The sequence below is a fragment of the Plectropomus leopardus genome, chromosome 15 (assembly GCF_008729295.1).
Source record: "Plectropomus leopardus isolate mb chromosome 15, YSFRI_Pleo_2.0, whole genome shotgun sequence".
Lineage (NCBI taxonomy): Eukaryota > Metazoa > Chordata > Actinopteri > Perciformes > Serranidae > Plectropomus > Plectropomus leopardus.
Window position 1 is genome coordinate 4,107,965 of NC_056477.1, and position 20,381 is coordinate 4,128,345.

At 40.0% G+C, this 20,381-nt stretch overlaps 1 protein-coding gene across 1 annotated transcript in view; it reads left to right on the top strand.

The window, feature by feature from the left end:
* Nucleotides 1–19,807, top strand: part of LOC121954837 (echinoderm microtubule-associated protein-like 6) — a 58,845-nt gene extending 39,038 nt beyond the window's left edge. The window contains exons 11-22 of the mRNA XM_042502547.1: nucleotides 531–645; nucleotides 4,789–5,001; nucleotides 5,085–5,252; nucleotides 6,741–6,847; nucleotides 9,882–10,000; nucleotides 10,447–10,633; nucleotides 10,745–10,850; nucleotides 11,735–11,828; nucleotides 12,652–12,752; nucleotides 14,027–14,229; nucleotides 18,347–18,458; nucleotides 19,662–19,807. Coding sequence (XP_042358481.1) covers nucleotides 531–645; nucleotides 4,789–5,001; nucleotides 5,085–5,252; nucleotides 6,741–6,847; nucleotides 9,882–10,000; nucleotides 10,447–10,633; nucleotides 10,745–10,850; nucleotides 11,735–11,828; nucleotides 12,652–12,752; nucleotides 14,027–14,229; nucleotides 18,347–18,458; nucleotides 19,662–19,807 — 1,671 coding nt within the window. The remainder of the gene's footprint in view (nucleotides 1–530; nucleotides 646–4,788; nucleotides 5,002–5,084; nucleotides 5,253–6,740; nucleotides 6,848–9,881; nucleotides 10,001–10,446; nucleotides 10,634–10,744; nucleotides 10,851–11,734; nucleotides 11,829–12,651; nucleotides 12,753–14,026; nucleotides 14,230–18,346; nucleotides 18,459–19,661) is intronic.
* The last annotated feature ends 574 nt before the right edge of the window (nucleotides 19,808–20,381 follow it).

Sequence of the window (20,381 nt, forward strand, 5' to 3'; positions counted from 1 at the left end):
GTGTGACTTTGAGATTTTAAAGTGTTTAAATTCACCAAAGTCAGGCAATTAAGGCATTAAACAAAACGACAGTTTTAAGGTAGCAGTAGAGCAGCAACTCCAGTGTTCAGCGAGGAAAATTACTGTTTTTGTCAACAGAGTCTGGCTTTAAAGAGAGCATAGGTAAGCCGGAAAAGGGCTGTCTGTTTGTGAAATACTGAGCATACATCTGGATAAATGAGACTTGGATTATGTTGCACGAGCTGCATGAGAGTAAACTTAGGTTTTCACATAGTTTTGCTTTTGTGAAACATGTACCCTATGGCTAAATTCAACAAGAATTTTCTTAGTTTTTGAATTCTTCTGTGGAGGAATGCAAAGAAAAAACAAAGTTATTTTAAACAATTTAACCTTACAGGGGTTGGTTGGTGATGGTCAGTTTGGAGGATGAGTTATTCCTTAGTTAGCAGTCAAGCTCCCAAAATGCTTCAGAAAGTTTCCTACATGTATGATTGAACTGGTTATTTCCTCTGTGTCCTGTCGGCCTGCAGGTAGGAGAATGCAGTAAATCCACCAGTTTCATCACTCACCTGGACTGGTCTGCAGACAGCAAAATCCTGCAGACCAACGACGGAGCTGGAGAACGTCTTTTCTACCGAATGCCCAGTGAGTCTCTCCACGCTCTTTTGAGCCTAATACTCCTCAAATTTTCTGGGATTTTCTAGAATTAAGAGCGTTTTTTAAATTTTTAAATTATTTTTTTTATATTACAGCTTACAGAGCAACAATGTGCATCATTCTGTTTTTGGCCATAACGATACACAAAGCTTGACTTAAAGTAACAGTATGTCAGATTTAGCGGGATTTAGTGGCATCTAGTGGTGAGGATTGCAGATTGCAACCAGCTGAAACTTCTCCTGGTCAGAATTACTTCAGTGTTTATCATTCAGGAGATTTTTTTTAGCGAGATACGCTTTGCCTGCAGAGGTCTTTTCCTCCACCAAAACAAATGCAACGGGTGATTAAAACTGATAAAAACACTGATTAAATCAGTTTCATGTTACAACTCTGTGTTTTTCCGACACTCTGGAAAGTGTGTAATGACACTAAGGCACTCTGTTAGATACAAGCGCACACACACACACACAAACACAGAGTCAGATTCATGCATTTATTCATAAAGTGAATAAAATTGTTTTTCTCCGGTGTACCTGTCAGAGAAAGGAGGAGACACACGGCGATGTGACGAGATAGAAAGAGAGTGAGGCAGGAGGCAGAGTGTGGCGTAAAATATCATAAGATGGAGAGATGGAAATGTTTAAATCCTTCAGATTTCACTCCTCGTTGACTTGGTGACACTTGTGGTTGCCATGGTAACAGCAACTGCAGTTTAACACTAAGTTACTCTTTTCTGGAGGCAGCAAACCCTCCTTGAGCAGCTACTTTGTCTTTGTCGTTTAAAAAAAAGAAGTCAGTCAGTAATTGTCCTTTTTTGTGATTTTATGCTGCACACACGCATGTTTTCCACACGGCATCAGTAAAAGGAGCTGGTTATGTTGCTGAGGAGTTGCAGGTGTGCTGCTCTTCATCTGCTGCAGACTCCTCATCACTCCCTGACACATTTATAACTCATCCACTGACGACAACATCCACTAAATCACTGCCATCGTGTTTTGTAGACACATTATTGATGAGCGATCGCGATCGGTGTTGACATCAGTGATAGATATATTGTGTGTTATGTGGCTGCTTCACAATAAAGTCATCCACTTGATTTTAAATGGTTTTATAATGAAGCAGCAGGAAGGTAGCAGTAGCATTACAGTGATCAGTAAATGGTGGGTACGATATCAATCTGATAAATCTACGCTTGATTTTATGCCTATGAATCCCTTGTTCATGTGAAAGCAGTTTAATTCAGAGCAAGAATGGACTCTGCCACTAATGAATGCTATAGAGGTAATAACAGAATGTAAATACACTAATGGGAAAAAATCCATCCATTCATCACTTATTTGCTGCTTATTCAGGTTAAATTGGCTGGATTTTTTGAAAAAAAAAAAATCGTTTGAAGGTATTGAGTAACTTAACTTCACAAGAGATGGCCCAAAAATGAGCAAAAAAAAAGAAAACTTCCAGAAAAAAAAAGAATGAAAGAAGAAAATGACCTTAAGATGACCTTAAGAACATGGTTAATTAATTTATTTATATATATATATATATATATATATGTATGTATTTTTCCCCTTTTTTACAAATAATATCTAATAATCCCCCGCAGCTAGTTTTCAGGTAATTTTCCTGTCCACCTTTACTTTTTTCCCAATTTGCACAACATTTCTTGCCAAATTGCTCATCGCTTTTCCTCCCATGTTTTCAAAAGAACTCAAACCAATTTATTGTATTCAAATTAAATACATGGGAAAGGTGTCTGAACGCAGCACAAAGAAACTGATGTTAATCAAGGTGTTAAAAGGTTAATAATAAACTTGAAAAACAGATTTTTGATAAAAAAAAAAAAAATGCTTCAAAGCTTTTTACTAAAAAATAATAGGCTATATCATAATTCCTCCCTTAATGTGCTTTTTTTTTTAAATATTGCTGTAAAAAATCATCAATCAACTGTGCTTTTTCGGTAAAAACTACATTTTACATGACTGTATTGAACGCATCTTAAAAAGGTTGCGATTTACCTTTTAATACTCATTTTTACTGAGTAGAGCCTGAACGCATCACAATCGAACCTCCGCTCGCGACCATGCGCGCGACCTGACGGTTGGCTGCCGCTGCTAACAGCTAACGGCTACCGTGAACTAACTTCCCCCTGCTGATTTTAACACGGTTTTGTTGTTTTAAAATGCAGCATTATCAAGAAAAAAGTAAGTTGCGTCCTCGGTAGGGAGTTTTTCTGCGTCCTGCGTCCACTGGAATGTCTCATTTTGTCTCAAACACCTTTAACCGAGACGACGGGACGCCAGCTGCTACTACCGTTAGCAATCACGTCGCACAATCACAGAGTCCGTTTGCTAAACGGTCAGTTTATTATTTCATATTGTTATGTTACTGATCATTAATTTGTGTTTTGGCCATAAGTGTTAAGCTCTGTAGTTTTAGCCTGAACGAAGTGACATGATACAACAGAAAAACATCAGCTGCTAACGGTTATTTCAATTTCTGATCGCCCAGCCACAGTCAACAAGGTACCGACATTCAGCCGATACATCGGTGCTTTCCTAAAAACCTCTACTTCTGGGAAAGTATAATGATAATAATAACACTTATTATTGTTATTATTGCAATACTAATAATATAATCAAACCAAATTTCAATAATCCTGCTATATATGGCATAAAAAATCAATTTCATGTGATGAAAATATTAAATGTCAAATTCATACATGTTACTCCTGTGGTCAAAGATAATCCAAAATATTAATAACGCAAACAACTTTCTCCCAAATCCAAAAAGTAGAGTTAAATTAAAATTTCTCATATCATAGGTTTTATAGTCTGGAGCTGGTCCATATATAATGAATTGGTAAAGATGTTATAAAACTAACTTTTGGACACGTTTAATATTCACTCTGCGCCCCTTCCTTTTTTTTATACTGTTTTTTTTGTATTATTAGTTATGACCATTGACGTGTGTGTATGAGTGTGTATGAGTGTGTATGTGGTTTTCTGGCTCTGTACAGCACATTTCGTTGTTCAAATATGTTTAATGAAAGTAAAACTCTTCTGCGCTGTTCTGTGGCTCTGAGAGCACCCAGGGAAATGTAAGAGTATATGGGAACATTTTGTATTTCAGATCTGAGAATACTTCAATAGAAAAAAAAGCTAATTTGGCCATGAAAAAGAAAAACAGTCTGTGGTTCCACAAAATCAGGCTCCCATTTATTGTCTGTGATGCAGCTCCAGAGTTAATAGTCAAGGACATCACGTATTGAGACTTGCTTTTCTGTCCTCTGGCTTTTAGAGAGAAGCTAATGTTCAAAAATATTGATTTAACTTTACTAGGCCACTGAAATAACATACTAAAATTCTTAATTTGGGCGATTTTCTCCTTTAAGGGGTTTAAATTTTAGGAGAGATCAAACTTTTGCTTTTCTTGTTTGTTTTTAATTGTTAATTTCTCTTTTTTTACAGTTTGTTTTTAACTTTGGTTCACCATTTATTATTATTACCACTGTTTTGCCTTTCTGCATATTTTTGTGCTCCTTTCTTTAGCCTGTGAGGGAGGAAGTAAATGCAGAATTAATTAGTGTTTATTAGGAAATCGTATTGAATAGTTACTTAATGGTGTTGAAAATTGACTTTAAAAGACCAAAAATATAAGTACGCCTGCTCTGTATTCTATGTTAGAAGTGTTTTCTTTGTGTTGAATAAATATAAAGTTTTTTTTAAAAAAAAAAAAGAAAAATACAGCCAGGGAGCAAATAAAGGACAAAAGAAGAGCAAGGAGGGAAGTAAGAAAATACAGAATAGCATCTCTTTAAATGACAGTAAAGTGAAAACACTGCAGGAGACTGTGTTTGTGCTGCTGATGTAACAGACTGTTCATTGCCTCCACACAAGATTTCACACAAAACTTCCACTGAGAGAAAGCAGCTCTGCCGCTCGACGCAGAACAGATATCATCGTGAAAGATTCAAATCTGCACCATCCACACATTTACTTTTTCTCGCTGTGAAATGATTTTTTGATAAAAATGTGCAAACAAGCCGTTTGTTATCATGAGCATCTACAGAGAGATAAACTGGTGAAAAATGTGCTGCAGAAATGAAAAGGTTCGCGTGTTATGTCGTTGCAGTGGGGAAGCCGGTCGTCAGTAAGGAGGAGGTGAAAGGTCTGTGCTGGGCGTCCTGGAGTGGCGTCCTGGGCTCAGAGGTCAGCGGCATCTGGCCAAAATACTCCAATCTAACTGAGATCAACGCGGTGGACGCCAACCACGCTGCTGCGGTGCTCGTCACCGGAGACGACCTCGGCCTTGTTAAACTCTACCGCTTCCCCTGCCTGAAGAAAGGTACCTTTTTTTCTTTTTGTGTCTTTTGTACTTTCTCATTTCTCTGTTTTGTTGCAAAATGTGAGTCGTCTGTTTTCTCCAAGGAGCCAAATTCAAGAAGTACATCGGCCACTCGGCCCACGTGACCAACGTCCGCTGGTCACATGACCTGCAGTGGGTGCTGACCACAGGTGGGGCTGACCACGCCCTCTTTCAGTGGAGGTTTCTACCAGAGTCGGTCATGAACGGAGGACTGGATACCAACATACAAGGTAAGGAGATCAGAAAATCTTTTTAATGGTGCAGATTAAAGGATGAGAAACAAATCAGAGTCACGAGAGAAAGCAAAGAGATCCAGAGGTCACCAAGACTGCGTTAACACCACAGGTTAATGCTCTGTTCTCATTATTTCCCCAGAACGGACGGCTCCAACACCGTCTGCACTGAAAAAATAAAATATTTGTTTTAAGAAAGTAGTGTCCTGAGATTTTTAAGTTGACTGAATTTGAGAAGATACGATGAATTATTACAAAATGACCTCAATTTCTAGCATATTTCCATCTGAAGCTTTCACAGCCTCACAGAATAAACCCCTTTTGTTCTTCTGCACCAGAGAGCCATTTCTTAATTACCGGGGCACCTCTGCATCTCAGAGGATGAGGTTTGGGCTTATAGACCTGGCCTTGAAAGAAGGATGTGGAGCCATAGTTTGGCAGGACATCCCAATGTGTCTTCATGGACTCCCTAATTTATTATTTTTTTTAATCCATTCGGGGTTTTTTTCTGTCTGCTTGATTTTGTTTATTTTCTTGCCAGTAATTTGTAAACTGTTAGTGTTATTTCTAAGTCTTGTGTTTTCTTTGTCTCCCCTGCTTTGCAAAAAAGCTCAGTGAAAATATTACCTCAACTGGACTTCTCAGATTAAGTCGATTTAAAATTTTACGGCAGCCTCTACACTGGCTTTTTTAAATGAAAATGTATAGTTTCTTTTTGCAGTGTGGTGAGTGATCCTCACCTGCACAGTGAAGTGTGATGTGAAAAAATCATGGCTGCAGCGGCTGCGCGGGAAAACACACACGAATTCTGATGTGACTGTTTTCACGTTGGTTTCGTGGCCACTGTGAAAGATACGTATCTGATGTGGGACCACGTATGAAAGTGGCTCAGAAAATCAGATTTCTGTGTCCACACCACTCTGAAAAATCAGATCTGTGTCCCCTGTGAGCAAAACAAACAACAAACAAAACATTTCCTTGTAACTGAGCGCAGCTTAACTGGGCTGTGAATTTCCTTGAAGTGGTTTTTGGGTTTTCTTGATCGGACTGTTGTGAGAGTTACGTGGGTCACATATTCCAGGTTTTCTTGAGGAGACTTCCTGAAAAGGGACGTGTAAGTGGTTCCTGTTTTTGGTGACACTTCAGAGATTTACGTTACAAAGGTCCTGCAGATGGCTCCAAATTTCGACTTTGTTTAAAGTTCCCTTAAGTAGTTTGAAGATGGTATCACAGAAGCTCATTATGGGGTTTAAACAAAGATCAAACCAGGATGAGCCCATTAACTTCATTATTATCACATACAGAAAAGTGTGCATGCACTACAGTGAGCACAGGCGGTCTCTGTTTAACCAATAAGAGCTCTGCATCGTAATAAATGTCTGCAGTGGAGAGTTTGGGTTTACCTTTGTTTTTATTTCCCTCTTTCACTAAATTTCTGGTTTAGATAGTTGAGTTAAACCGAACTTGTCTCTGTGTCCTCTGCAGACAGTCACGGGGACTCTAACAGTGAGGAGTCGGACAGCGATGTGTCAGATGTCCCGGAGCTCGACTCCGATATTGAGCAGGAAACACAGATCAACTACGACAGACAGGTACGAGCTGCACGTCAGTTACGATCCACAGTCCCCGAGCAGGGCAACGTGGTTTCACAGAGCAGCTTTGAACGTTTAAATGCTTTCGCCGGGCTCCGCCGTATCAGCTCCTCGTTCATATTCCCATCAGCCACAGCGCAGCAGGGCTCTGTGCAGTTGCCATGGCAATCCTAAAACACACCTTATCTCCAATGCCAGCCGCTGCCTGGCACGCGTGCCTTCGACTACCGTTTGCCGGGCGCCGCCAGTGTTACAACAATGTGCAGTTTGGAGATAGAGCTCGAAGTGTGTGCGTGTATGACAGATGAAGGAGAGAGTGCATGTGTGTCTAGATTTAACCGAAGCTCGGAGATTTAATTGAAAAAAGCAGGAAAACTGACATTATTTTAATCAGAAGTGCGGTCTAACAGATTAGTCAGCAGCAGAATCAGTTCTTTAAGATCCTGAAATCAGCTGGCAGTTCAAAAAAATGTATCTCTAGACTGTGTAATGCTCTTTTTTACACCAATAAAAACACTTTGTATGTTAAAGAAAAAGAGGCGGGAATAAGGCTTCCTGAAGAGACTTGGGGAGATGCAAAAACACGAGCCTGACATGCTGGAGACTATGCGGCTCAGCGGAAGCAAACCATTTCCACATATTTTGGGATTGTCCCAAATTGAACCTGTATTGGAAGAAAATTCACAAGACTTTAAGTACAATGTTTAGGACTCAAATAACTTAACTTGGAGACTATCTGGGTCATGTGGTGTTTCTGAAACACAGTGATACAAAGCTGCTGCAGGCCCTTTCAGCATCAAGTACAAAATCAATCACTAGAAAGTGGTTAAACCCAGTACCACCCACCTCAGAGGACTGGTATGGAATAATTTTGGAAATATTTAAAATGGAAAAAAGCTGACCTTTTCTTCCAGGATTCAAAAGAATACATTTTATCAAATCTGGAATAAATGGATCAAATTTAAACCTCACTAGGAGCAGACTTTGTTTGACCCCACTACAGTTTCAGCTCCTCTTTTGGTGAAGATCTGGTGCAACACACACTCCCTTAGTTCAAGTGTTCATAGTTAAGTTTATTTACAGAGTTTGAGATGGACAGATGTACATGAGTATGAGGTTTTCATCCTTGTGGGCCACACTGATTTATCTTTCTTCTACTGGCTTCCTGGCCACCACATTTTGTACATACTCGGGCTGGGCGATAAAACGATAACAGACTCAATGGCGATATAACTTTTCCTTGATTGAAATATGAGATGTAGTCGATGGAATATGGATAGAACGCCAGATAGTCCCAGCCATGTCCACTCTGCTCTCATTGTCCATCAGTGTCTCCACCGGTGTCTCCACTGGTGTCTCTGAATGTCCGCGCTGCTCTCCTTCTCTGCCGGTGTTCACTCCGCTGTCATCATATCAGTATTTAGATAATTTTAGACGATTAAACGGTGAAGAGCAAACAGGAAAAGTTGTCGTCTAGATTCCAGTCACAGAGAAATGGTCTGTAACTCACAGCGCTGATCGACCATGACGCTCCAGAAATATGCAGTCTTGTAAATGGAAAGCAGCGTGAAAGTGGAGCTCTGCCAGACCCAAACCTCCTGGGAGCAAAGTCTCTCCCTGTGAAACTCTCAGACGGCTGAAACACGCCAACACACCCTCAGCAGAATAATTTGCATGAAAAATGAGCGGGCGTATTCTCTGCTGAGGGCGAAAAACAGGCTGTGTTCAGTTTCATTTTCAAACTAATAAAGAGGAGCAGAGCGATGTGAGGACAGACGATGTCATGCCGTTTTGTTGAGGCTATGCATTGATTATTGTGTCGTGATGAAAAGTTATTTTTAGGAAATGATTTATGATTTAATTTTCTTTATTAAGAAATTTCTAAATGACGATGCTCAATGACCAAAAGGCATTATCTCTGATAAGTCTGTGCGACTTCAATATTTTGTTGTGTCACAAAATATGGATTGTGCATCTTGAAAAAAGATAATGTTTAATATATTAGATTTATGATTATTATTCATCTTACCGATATTTGGGGAATAATCAGGCTCCTAGTTTTAAAACTACAACTCCCTATGCAGGCCTGTAAACTGGGAGTATAATGTAAAGAATCTGTGAGTTATGCTCTGATGTACAACTTAAACCTAATTAAATTAAGCCTCTGTTTGTTCTTATTTTGGCAGCAAAAGTATGTGGTGGGACTGATAGAGCGAGTGAAAGAGGATGACGCATCGCTGTTTCCCTATGCTACAACGCTCCTCTCTTGCTGCTGCGTGACACATTTTTCTGCTGTTTTTTGCTCGCTCATAAAAATTTAAATATGTTCAACTTTTTCGCTCAAGGTACAGAGTCACACCGCTCGTCAGTGTCACTTTCGGCCACGCGCACACAGGTTCTCCCAGCTGTTTCTGCGTCTCGGTGTGATTGCCCGTTAAGAATGTAAGCCAATCAGAGAGAGAAGGAGGCCGGCTGTTTCTTTGCCGTCGTAGGAAACCCAAATTCACTTTGAACCCTTTAATGACCAAAAACTTTACTTTTTGCACTCTACTATTTGTAAGGGTCTATAAAATTAAATAATGAATATGTTGTGCTTTGTTGTTTTCATGGGCGGCGTGGTCGCGTCGTGGTTAGCACTGTTGCCTCACAGCCAGAGGATCCCTGGTTTAAAACCCGGTTAGACCGGGGTTGTTCGGTCCGTGTGGAGTTTGCATGTCCCCCGCTGCTGGTCAGGTTGATTGGTGACTCTAAATTGCCCTTAGGTGTGACTGTGAGCGAGAAGGGTTGTCTGTCTACATGTGTCGGCCCTGCGATAGTCTGGCGACCTGTCCAGGGTGTCCCCGCCTTCTGTCCAATGACAGCTGGGACTGGCTCCAGCCCCCCCGCAACCCTTAGGAGGACAAGCGGATACAGAAAATGAATGAATGAATGGTCTTTTCATGTTGACCTTTAGTTGCTTTATTATAAAAGAGCCCTTTTTTTGTATTTGTGTGTGTGTGTGTGTGTGTGTGTGTGCGTGTGTGCGTTCGTGCAGGTGTATAAGGAGGACCTGCCTCAGTTGCGACAGCAGAGCAGAGAGAAGAAACAGCAGGTCGGATCTCTGAAGAGACAGAGAGGACCAGACCAAGGCCTCCGGCTGCAGTTTGTGCACGGGTGACACATCACACTGTATACATATGGTGTCTTTCAGACGCTCACCTCTTTACATACATGAATATGAGGGCAGTTTTTTACGTGTTGTTCATATGTCTGAAAAAGCGTCAGAGTTGCTTTATGTAAAAGAAAAGGCCCCATCACGTGTAGGGCTATCAAAAAGCCTGGAATTAAAATTTTGGGTTTGTCTGTAATTTAGAAACTATACATTTAAAACATGAACTACCGTTTTTGCTTGATAAAATAGTTTGACAGACTTTTTCATGATTCTTGAATAATAAAGAGCCCCTCAGTGCCTAATATGGTAGCAGGTTTTAACCGGGTGCTCTTGGTCCTAATACTGGAGCAACCGTTTTTGCACATTCTGTATATGCAACTAAGAGTTGCAGAGTTTTTGTTTTTTATTGCATTGTTTTCATGTTTATGCTAATGTTGTATGTGTGCAGGTACCGTGGTTATGACTGCAGGAACAACCTGTTCTACACTCAGAGCGGGGAGGTGTTGTATCATGTGGCGGCGGTTGGTGTGGTCTACAACCGGCAGCTGCACAGCCAGCGCTTCTACCTCGGCCACGACGACGACATCCTGAGCCTCAGCATCCACCCGCTGAAGGACTACGCTGCTACGGGACAGGTGCGTGCGCACACACACACACACACACACACACACACACAGATCTTTAAATATATGAATATTGTATCCTTGAATGCAGTAAGTGGATTCTAAAAGTGTGTGTGTGTGCAGGTGGGGAGGGACCCGGCCATTCATGTGTGGGACATCCAGACTCTGAAGTGTCTCTCTCTGCTGAGAGGTTTCCACCAGAGAGGAGTGTGTGCTCTGGACTTCTCAGGTAACCTTTGTGCAAACTGTCTTTAAAGGTCTGATTTGGGTTTCAGTCCTTGAAAGTGACTCCTCAGATTTCTCACTTTTCAGCCTTCAGGTCGATGTGAATCCCTCCATTTTATTCAGTCAGACAGTCCACCGCTTTGATGTAGACTGAAATCTCTCCTCACCTATTTGATCTGCATTAAGCGAGGGAGGAGACATGAACAGCAGCTGCGACTTGTGATCTGACAGCTGCTCTTCAAAGCTTGCAAATGGGACAGCATTACATGCAGACAAAATCACACACATTGACCTGCAATGACACGCAGCAAGATGCTGTCAGTGTGCAGGATTTTAGTCCTATTAGTCGTTATGCTTCTGCTGACTGAGAGTCCGGCATGAAAATCGTACAAATCCCCAAAGTCTCTGATAATGAAACCGTAAAGCACCAGTCCTCAAGACTGACTGTTGGATGTCTTTATTTCAAACATGTAAAATACAACAAAAAAGTAGTTAAAAACATATCAACAAATAGAAGGAAATAAAAAGTACTTCATGAATTCCATCCACAGATTGCATCAATTTACATGTGCAAAAGTGAGTAGGAAGGATTATAAAGTTATTTAATCCTCAGACTTATTGCATAATTAAGCTGTTTTTAAAACTCCTGTATATAAATCCAAAGCTTGTCTTATATGTTCTAATATTCACATACCTAAATCTTCAGCCCAGATCTGTCAATGTAGGTTTTTTATGTTGTTGTGTTTAAGTATGTTAACATGTTAAACATCACGGGAAACTCGTAGCACAGAGCTAACCACACTTTCCCTCCCTGGGCCGTTATAATGGTTAAATATCTTGTGATGAGACCTCCTCCTGATGTGTTTGCTCCCCGTGTTCCCGATGCAGCTGATGGAAAGAGTCTGGTGTCTGTGGGAGTCGATGACGGACATTCAATTGTGGTTTGGGATTGGAAGAGAGGAGAGAAACTCGCTACTGCCAGGTACAGTAAAAAAAAAAAAAAAATACCACTCTAAACGACTGCTACTATTATTACCATAAACTACTACGAGGACAGGACACGTTTAGACTTATTTTTATTGTTGCTGCTGTTACAGATATTTTTTCTGTCTAAAGCTGATACCACAGCTAATACTTATACTATCATTACAACTGCTACCACTCGGCTGCCACTACAGCCATGTTATATTTTAGTACTACTTGTTGTACTACTATTGTGATAACAACATTTACCATGACTACTGTACTGATTTTTTTCTTTCTTTCTCTGTATTTTGTATCTGTTACAATAAGGTACTGAACTGCTGGAAACCTGAATTTCCCTTTGGGGTTAATAAAGTTACTATCTATTAAGTTGGATATTCCAAAGTAGGCCTTATTCCAAATGTAGCGTTTCCCGATTAAGATGTGTGAGATATGTCGGATATTTGGGTTTTTGGATATGTGCAAATATCGTATTGCTTACCTTTTCAAGAAGGTGGTTGGATAAATGTTAGAGGCTGATTGAAAACTTTGAAAACATCCTGGCGTAACGTTAATCAGAGTATGTCTGGCTGCATGTAAATATTCATTGAATATATGTATTTTCATAAGACATTTAAACAGCATAGTAGGAGTATTTCCGGGTATGTATGGGTTGTATTTTTACTGCTACTATTGACTTTGGTGTTAGATAGTGGAGAGGACAACAGCTAACAACTACTGTTGTGTATTTTTAAAGTACTGTTAGTGTTCATAGTTTGGGTAAAGAAGAGGCCAGAGTACAAAACACCTTTTAAGTGTGTCCTGTGTCTCTGTCTCTGCAGGGGTCATAAGGAGAAGATATTTGTGGTGAAGTGTAATCCCATGCTGATGGACAAACTGGTCACTGTGGGCATCAAACACATCCAGTTCTGGCAACATGCAGGTAAAACTGCAAGACGGACGGGTCAGGTTCAGGTTACTTTATTTGTACCCGTAAGTAGATTTGGTTTGCAGTATAAAGTCCATTTAAAACAGCTGTCAGACATCACAGACAACATTCAGGATAAAACATGACAAGAAGATGAAAGATAAAACAATTAAAGTGTCTCGGTGCTTATCGAAATTTTACATATGTAATAAATACCAACAAAAACACTAAACTACAAAACCAAACTTTAAATAAAAACAAGCTAAAAATAAATAAATCCTAAATACAGACTGTGTATGTGTTATTTTGTGCAATCTATCTACAGCTTGTTCACCAGTGTGATGGCAGCTGGAGCAAAACTGTTTTTTAAAGCGCTTGGTTTGACTCTGCAGGTTAGAAATTACCTCTAAAAAGTCACTATTGTTACGGCGGCAGAGTAGCTTTTGTGTGCTTACACTTGACACAGTGAAAGTTGCCACTTAGTATTTCAGCTGGTTTTTATTTGTCTTGTGTCTGATTCCCAATATGCTCACCGTAAACAAATTTACACTCTATTGTCCTTTGCTGACCTTTTTCTGGTGCAACAGCCGGTGTCCCAATAGAGACAATTACAGTCTTCATTAATCTAATGTAGACGCCTCCGTGAAACATTTCTGAATTTTTCTGACCTTTAGGCGACCTGTTTTCAAACTGTGAGGTGGCTGGATGACGCTGCTGACTGCATCAGTATTCTTCTCGGAGTCGTAACTCAGTTCAAATCTGAACACACACGCAAATGATGCACGTTTTCAGATACACTGTAACTTGAATTTGATGAACTTTGAAAACCAAAGAGAATAAACATCCAAATTCTGCTCAGAAATCCCAGAAAAAAATGTTGCAGAACTTGACTGAAAATAACCAAAGTTTTATTCAATATCAGATTAGTTCAGTCATAACTGTCTCTGCATCCATGGATACACTGCAAACGGGTGCTGCTAATAGCTTTTTCATCATACTTTCAGTGGAGACAGTTTACTAAAATGTAAAGAAAATATAGTCTAATAAAATTGGGAATCATGTTGAAGCCAACAGCTAATTAACCAAAATCTCTGGCAAAATTGGACTTCCTGTCAGCATTCCCCAAATTAAAGAGTCTCGGCTTTACGTTCCATAACTGATAAGACTATCTGACTGCAAATAACCGTTAATTTGACATTTAATGTGCTTAGTTATGTTTTTATTTCGTGTTATTTTGTCTGTATTGTTGTGATCTTTGTTGATCAAGTTCTTCTCTTTCTGCCGTCCAGGTGGCGGTCTGACGTTTAAGCGTGGTGTGTTCAGGAGCGTCGGCCGGCCGGAGACCATGATGTCGGTGTGTTACGGCCGCAGCGAGGCGCTGGTGTTCTCCGGCGCCGCCACCGGAGACGTTTACATCTGGAAGGAAGTGCTGCTGCTGAAAACAGTCAAAGCCCACGATGGACCGGTGTTCGCGATGTTCTCCCTTGATAAGGTGAGGACATCTGTGTGCGTGTGTGTGTGCAGGCGTGTGTGTGTCTGTGTTTAAGAGAGAGATGTTTTTACTTTATCTACTTCATAAAACTTTTTTTACATTGACATTCGAGTTCCGCAGCTCAAATCAAAGCACACACTGCTATAATTTCTTATTCTTTTCATCTCTTTATGATGAGCATTGCCAAAATGTAGGAGTACAGTACACAGAATCATAATTATGAGACACAGAGGTAAGGCCTCCATTTGTGTGTGTGTGTGTGTGTGTGTGCGCAGTGTCGGCTAAAAGCCCAAAAACTACATGTAGCCTGAAAACGACATGTAGGAGTGAGCAGACGTGCAGGAGAATTAAATTATTTTGCTGTTGGCGTTTCTTCTTCCATCTGTTTTCCCCTCTCTTCCTCTCCCTCTCTTCATCTGTCTCTCTTCCTCTTTCCTCTTCCTCACTCGTTCTCTCTGTTCATTGTTTGAACTCCCTCTCTTCATCCAGCTTTGATTCTCTCTCTCTGTTTCTCTCTCTTTATGTAACAGGATTTACAGACAGACGAGCCAATAGAGACCCACAGGAGAGTCTGGATTTAACTAAAACTCCTTTAAATCCACTAAACCCTCATTTCTTTGTTTGCTCATCTTCAATGATTTCATCTCATGTTGTGTCATTTTGTTTCTAACTTTTTTTTCTTTTTCAGAATAACTTGATTCTTGTTCCTGCTTGAACACATCTGTATGTGACTGGTTCCTGGCTCTGGTTTTCATCTTCATTGTACTAATTTAGTTTTTATTTCCATCTCTTCCGCAGCAAGAAGCACATTATTATTGATGTTGCATCTCCCACTAAAGTCTTCAAATGATTATTAGATTACTAAAAATGTAAAAAAAAAAAAAATGGCTAGAATTTAAACTAATTCAGGGACGAGTTGTAAATGTCTAAAAGTGCATTTTACTTTTAGACTTCTGCATCCCAAACCAAATTCTTATTTCCCAAAAGCATCTTAAAGTGGAAAATAAATTTTTTTGACTTTAAGTCACCATTATGAAGTAAATGTTGATTGCACAATGTAATGACTGTAAGCCTCTTTTTCACTCTGCAAGTCTGTCACCGGGTATGATCTCCGGGGAAAACGACGGCTCGATTTACACAAAAAATGAAGTGCATCAACCATTGCACAACCAAAAGAAGACGCAGATAGAGCTTTTGTGTTCCCTCGTTGCTACCAGCAGCTATCCAGTTACCAGAGAGCATCAGTGTAAATTGCAGTTACTCTCCCCGATAGCAGAAATCGTGAACAGTGGATAACCTGAAGTTACTGTGGGGACACGGTGGTAGCTGTTTGTTTGACTTGGAGAAAAACAGAAGGCGATCCATTTGTCTGTGTGACAGTGGCCCCACACATTGTGACTGTGTCCACGTTAATAACCTCTCACCTGTAGTGCTTTGTATCAGTCTGGATTATTTTGGTGTGAGTGCCGAGTGTTGGAGATATCGGCCGCAGAGATGTCTGCCTTCTCTCCGAGATGGCACTCAGATTGTGGTGCTCAAAGTGGATTTTTGGATTTGGTTACTCAAGATAATCCACAGACCTCATTGTGAGCAGTTTCATGTAGGAACTATTTTCTTTTAACCGAACTACACCCACCCTTCTCTGCAGTTATTCTGTTGATGGCTGTAGTTCAGCAGAAAGACAATAATTCATGAAACTACTCACAGCAAAGTCTGTGGATTATCTTGAGAAACTAGTTCATGATTTCTGGAGAGAGACATTGCTGTTGATGTATTTTTTTAACACTTTGAGCACCACAAGTCGAGTGCCATCTAGCTCCGTTGCATCGGAGGGAGGGCAGACCTCTCTATGACCGATATCTCCAACGCTCAGCAACTCACACCGAAACTATCTAGACTGATAAACAGCACTACAGGAAAAAAATACTTTTGATTTGGGGGTTAAACGTCACTTTAAGAGGTGTTTTCCAAAAGCATCATTGCTGAAGGCACTTATAGATGATGGTAGATTAATGTGTGTCTCCACACTTGAAAAAAAACTGCAGGAGGAACAAAAATCTATGTTTAATTTATTTATTTTTTCATATTTGCTTTCATCCTGGACTGATCTTTGTGAAAGGATGTTAGAGGTAAAATCCTCTGTCATCATCCTCCTTATTCTGGCCAAATATCTTCATCTCTTCTGGTTGAAATGTAATTTTCCGAGTGAAAAATGTTCAGGTTGTTTTCTTTTAACTACAGAGAAGAAAAAATTGACACCTGTCTGCTGCTCAGCCACACTTTATTTTTTGGCTGATGAGAAAAGACACCATGTCTTCAGTCACCATGAATCGTTCAATTGTTCTGCAGGAATCTGTGACTCTAAAAGAAATGATGAAACTGAATCTAGGCTGGAAAAGTTCAGTCTTTAAATAACTCGTCTGTTTCCTAATGCCCACGTTTACAGCATATCTTCATTGTTATCAGCGTTCAGGGAATGTTTTATGACTCTCAAAGTAAACTGTAAAAATAGACTCTTTCCAACACAACTTGGACTGCGAGAGAGTCCTCAGAGGAAATATCAAACAGATGTGAAGATCTCGAGCTGAGTGGGAGGAAGAGAGAGAAAAGGCTGTCAGGGGAGGATGACAAGACTGAAGGATGGCAGCTCTGACGGGAAGGAAGGAGAGGCGGATGTGACAGTCTGAGCGAAACAAGGGACGGGAGAGAAAGATGTGATAGTGTCGGATAGTTCCTGCTTTGTCTTAGCAGAGTAACGATCTGTACTCGCCACTTATTGATTTATCTCGTGCATTTGCAAAGACCAGGCCACGGCAATTTTAACGGTTTAATGAAACGAGGAAGTACACGCAGTGGTAATATTGATCCAAAAACATCAGATACAATAGTAAGACACTGACAGGGAACTTTTTACTGCACAACAAGTACTTGAGTTAAGTTTTACATGAAGCAATGTTACACGAGAGGGTGCACTTTTAGACCATGTGAGCACAACAGTGATGCGGTATTACCAACAAAATAAAATGAATAATCAAAAGGAAAAGCGACCGTAACCTCAGTTTCCATGGAAACACAGAGTCTGACTAATTACTGGAAAACAATCAGTCACATTAGTGATTCCTTTATTTATGAAATCTGGTTTACTACTTAGTAACGACCTAGCAACAGATACATTTTCCAGTCCCTGTCGAGTCCGCCGGCCGACTTGTGCTCATACTTTCAAGAGATCGTGGGGTATCCCAAAATAAGTTTGTCTTCATACAATTATGATATCTGCTGACAAAAATAATTTATCTCTAAACAGATTTAGATATTAATCCGTGACTTTCCCTGCATTTTTAATCCAGGAGCTCCGTGTCACGGTACAGCTGATAGAGGATGCCAAACATTTTCAGTAACTCAAGAGCATGGTAAAGTCCAAAAGTCAAAATTAATGAAAAAAAGAGATCATTTCCAAAATTCACAACATGTTATTGTCTAACAAAACAATCTGCTTCTTGATGCTGTTTAACCTCTCAAAAACAAAGTTTTCACTGCAGTCAGCCTGTATTTCCCATCATGCCTCGATCTGGATGGAGAAGTTTTTAGTTTGCAGTGAAGTTTGCTGTTTTGTGTTCGTACATGCAAATGTCATTTTTTGTCAGTGTTTCTAATGTGTCTGTTCAGAACATGGTGGTTTATGCTGGTTAATGTCATCTAGTGTTAGTTTATGATTTACTCCATTAGTGAGTTGGCTGTGGCGTTTCATTTGGTCAGCTGTATTTCGTCTCGTGAGGTTCAACCTGTTGACATGGATGTTCTCCTTGTCCCCCGCCTGAATTGGTACGATAATCATGATTTCTTCAAGAGCAGTGGTTAAGAAATGCCGGAGTCATGTTTTCAGTCATGAGGAAGGTGTGCTGTCATTCAGATTTGAGCACATTGTAATTGTCTTGAGGACCAATCAGATTGCTTGGTTGGAGCTGCTTGTATAATGCAGGACTTTTACTTGAAGTATTTTACAGTGTGGTATTAATACTTTTACTGAAGCAAAGGATGAGAATACTTCTCCCACCACTGCTACGTCCAGTAACTCAGTGAAATCAATAATCATTCATCAATAATGGTTTCTTTTTAGGGCTTTGTGACGGGCGGGAAGGACGGCGTGGTGGAGCTGTGGGACGACATGTTCGATCGCTGTCTGAAGTCTTACGCCATCAAGAGAGCAGCGCTGTCCCCGGGCTCCAAAGGTACGCACAACCATCTACTGACACCAAGTGGAAACCCTGAAGCAACTTTCTGAATGAGGGAGGGCACAACAACAGGTCTATCTTTCAAAATGTGTTTGTAGAAAACGTCAGTATTGCAGTGAAAGCTGCAGCTGCAGTCCACACTAAGCTGACCAATGCCACAGTTTCTCTCTCACATTGATCGATAATCGCACTTTTATTTTAGGTAACTTTAGGACCTTGATGACGCTGATGAAGGCCACAAGCCAAAACGTGTCCGTGTTTCCATTAAATTGTTTAATATTCCAAGTGTTGTTGGAGTTTCAACTACTTTTGAATGAACTTAATGACTTTAAAGTAAAGTTAGAGCAAAAATTTGGAATTTTGCAACTAGTAAAACTGTGTTACAGTGACTTCTTTTTATTTGTAGTTTCAGTCGTTCATTTCTTTTTTTCTAGCTGTAATAATAATAATAATCTTTATTTATATAGTGCTTTTAAAACAGTTAAAAAGTGCTTTTACAAAAAGTGAAAATGACAGGATAATGGACAGAAAGACAGAGTTATTCCCCATCTACCACTCTAACAAGGCCAAAAAACTGTTCATTAATAAAATACTGTTTGGGGATCCCAGGCTCACTCCTTGGCTGTATAAATAAACGATAAATGACTGATGTGGTTAAAACAACCAATTAAAATTCCTAATGTTATACGAGCTCTTGTTATTGCTTTGATGTTAGTTTACAGTTTACAGTGTTTTGTTTTGACTTTTTTCATGTTGTCTTTTTTTAAAATATAAAACGATAAATGAAAAAAATATATAAGTTGTTTTGAAGTTATGCAACATGGGACAGAATAAAACACAAAAACTAAAACAATAAAATAAAACACTAAAAATAAGACAATGCCTTTGTATATAAATAGGTTTTAAAAAGTGACGTTGAAAATTAAAGTTAAAAATGTGATGTTTTTCTGTTTTGTTGATTAAATTACGGTGAACACAGTCATAATTGCTGTTCTTGTTTAGAATAATAAATTAAACAAAAGAATCAGTAGAAAATTTTCTATCCAACACTGCCATCAGGTGGGCACATGGCGACACACACCTGTCTGTCGAAACATAAATGTCTCATTTTTGGAAAGTTATCTGAAGTGTACTATATGGCACAGACTTTATCCTGTGTGTGCATGTGTGTGTGTGCGTGTGTGTGTGTGCACGGCGTAGGCCTGCTGCTGGAAGACAACCCGTCCATCAGGGCCATCACTCTGGGTCACGGTCACATCCTGGTGGGAACCAAAAACGGAGAAGTTCTGGAGATCAACAAGACTGGACCGATGACGCTGCTGGTGCAGGTGCGTCAGGAGTCGTGAAGGTTTGGTTTCTGACGGGCTGGCTTTGTGTTTGTAAGTGTGTGTGTGCATGCATGTGAGAGAGAGAGAGAGAGATTGACCTCGGGTATTTTTAAATGTCTGGTAGTCTGGTACGGCACCTGTTGCCATGGTGAGGGGAGCTGTCTGCTGCAGATCGATCAGAGACACACACACACACACACACACAAACACACACACGAGAGAGAGAGATCTCCACACATTTTTTGGTCTCGATTAAGTAAGTTTAGAGTGGCGTGACGTTTCCTGAGTGCTTTTACATGTTGGCACTGATGGGATGTATGCAGACGTGAGTGGTGATGTGTGTATGTGTGTGTGAATGTGTCTTTTATAAGGTTTGATTTTAGAAGTGAACGTTTAGTTTTCACAGCGAAGTTAACAAATTAGAAACAAATTCAGTGTGTTTCCTGTGATGATGATAGTGTAGTGCAACTACCTTAGTAAACATAGATTATATACTTCGATGCTTATTTCTGGTGTCCTTGTAGTAGAATTTGAATTGTAAATTTGTATAAATAATGTGTGTGTGTTTGTGTGTGTGTGTGTGTGTGTGTGT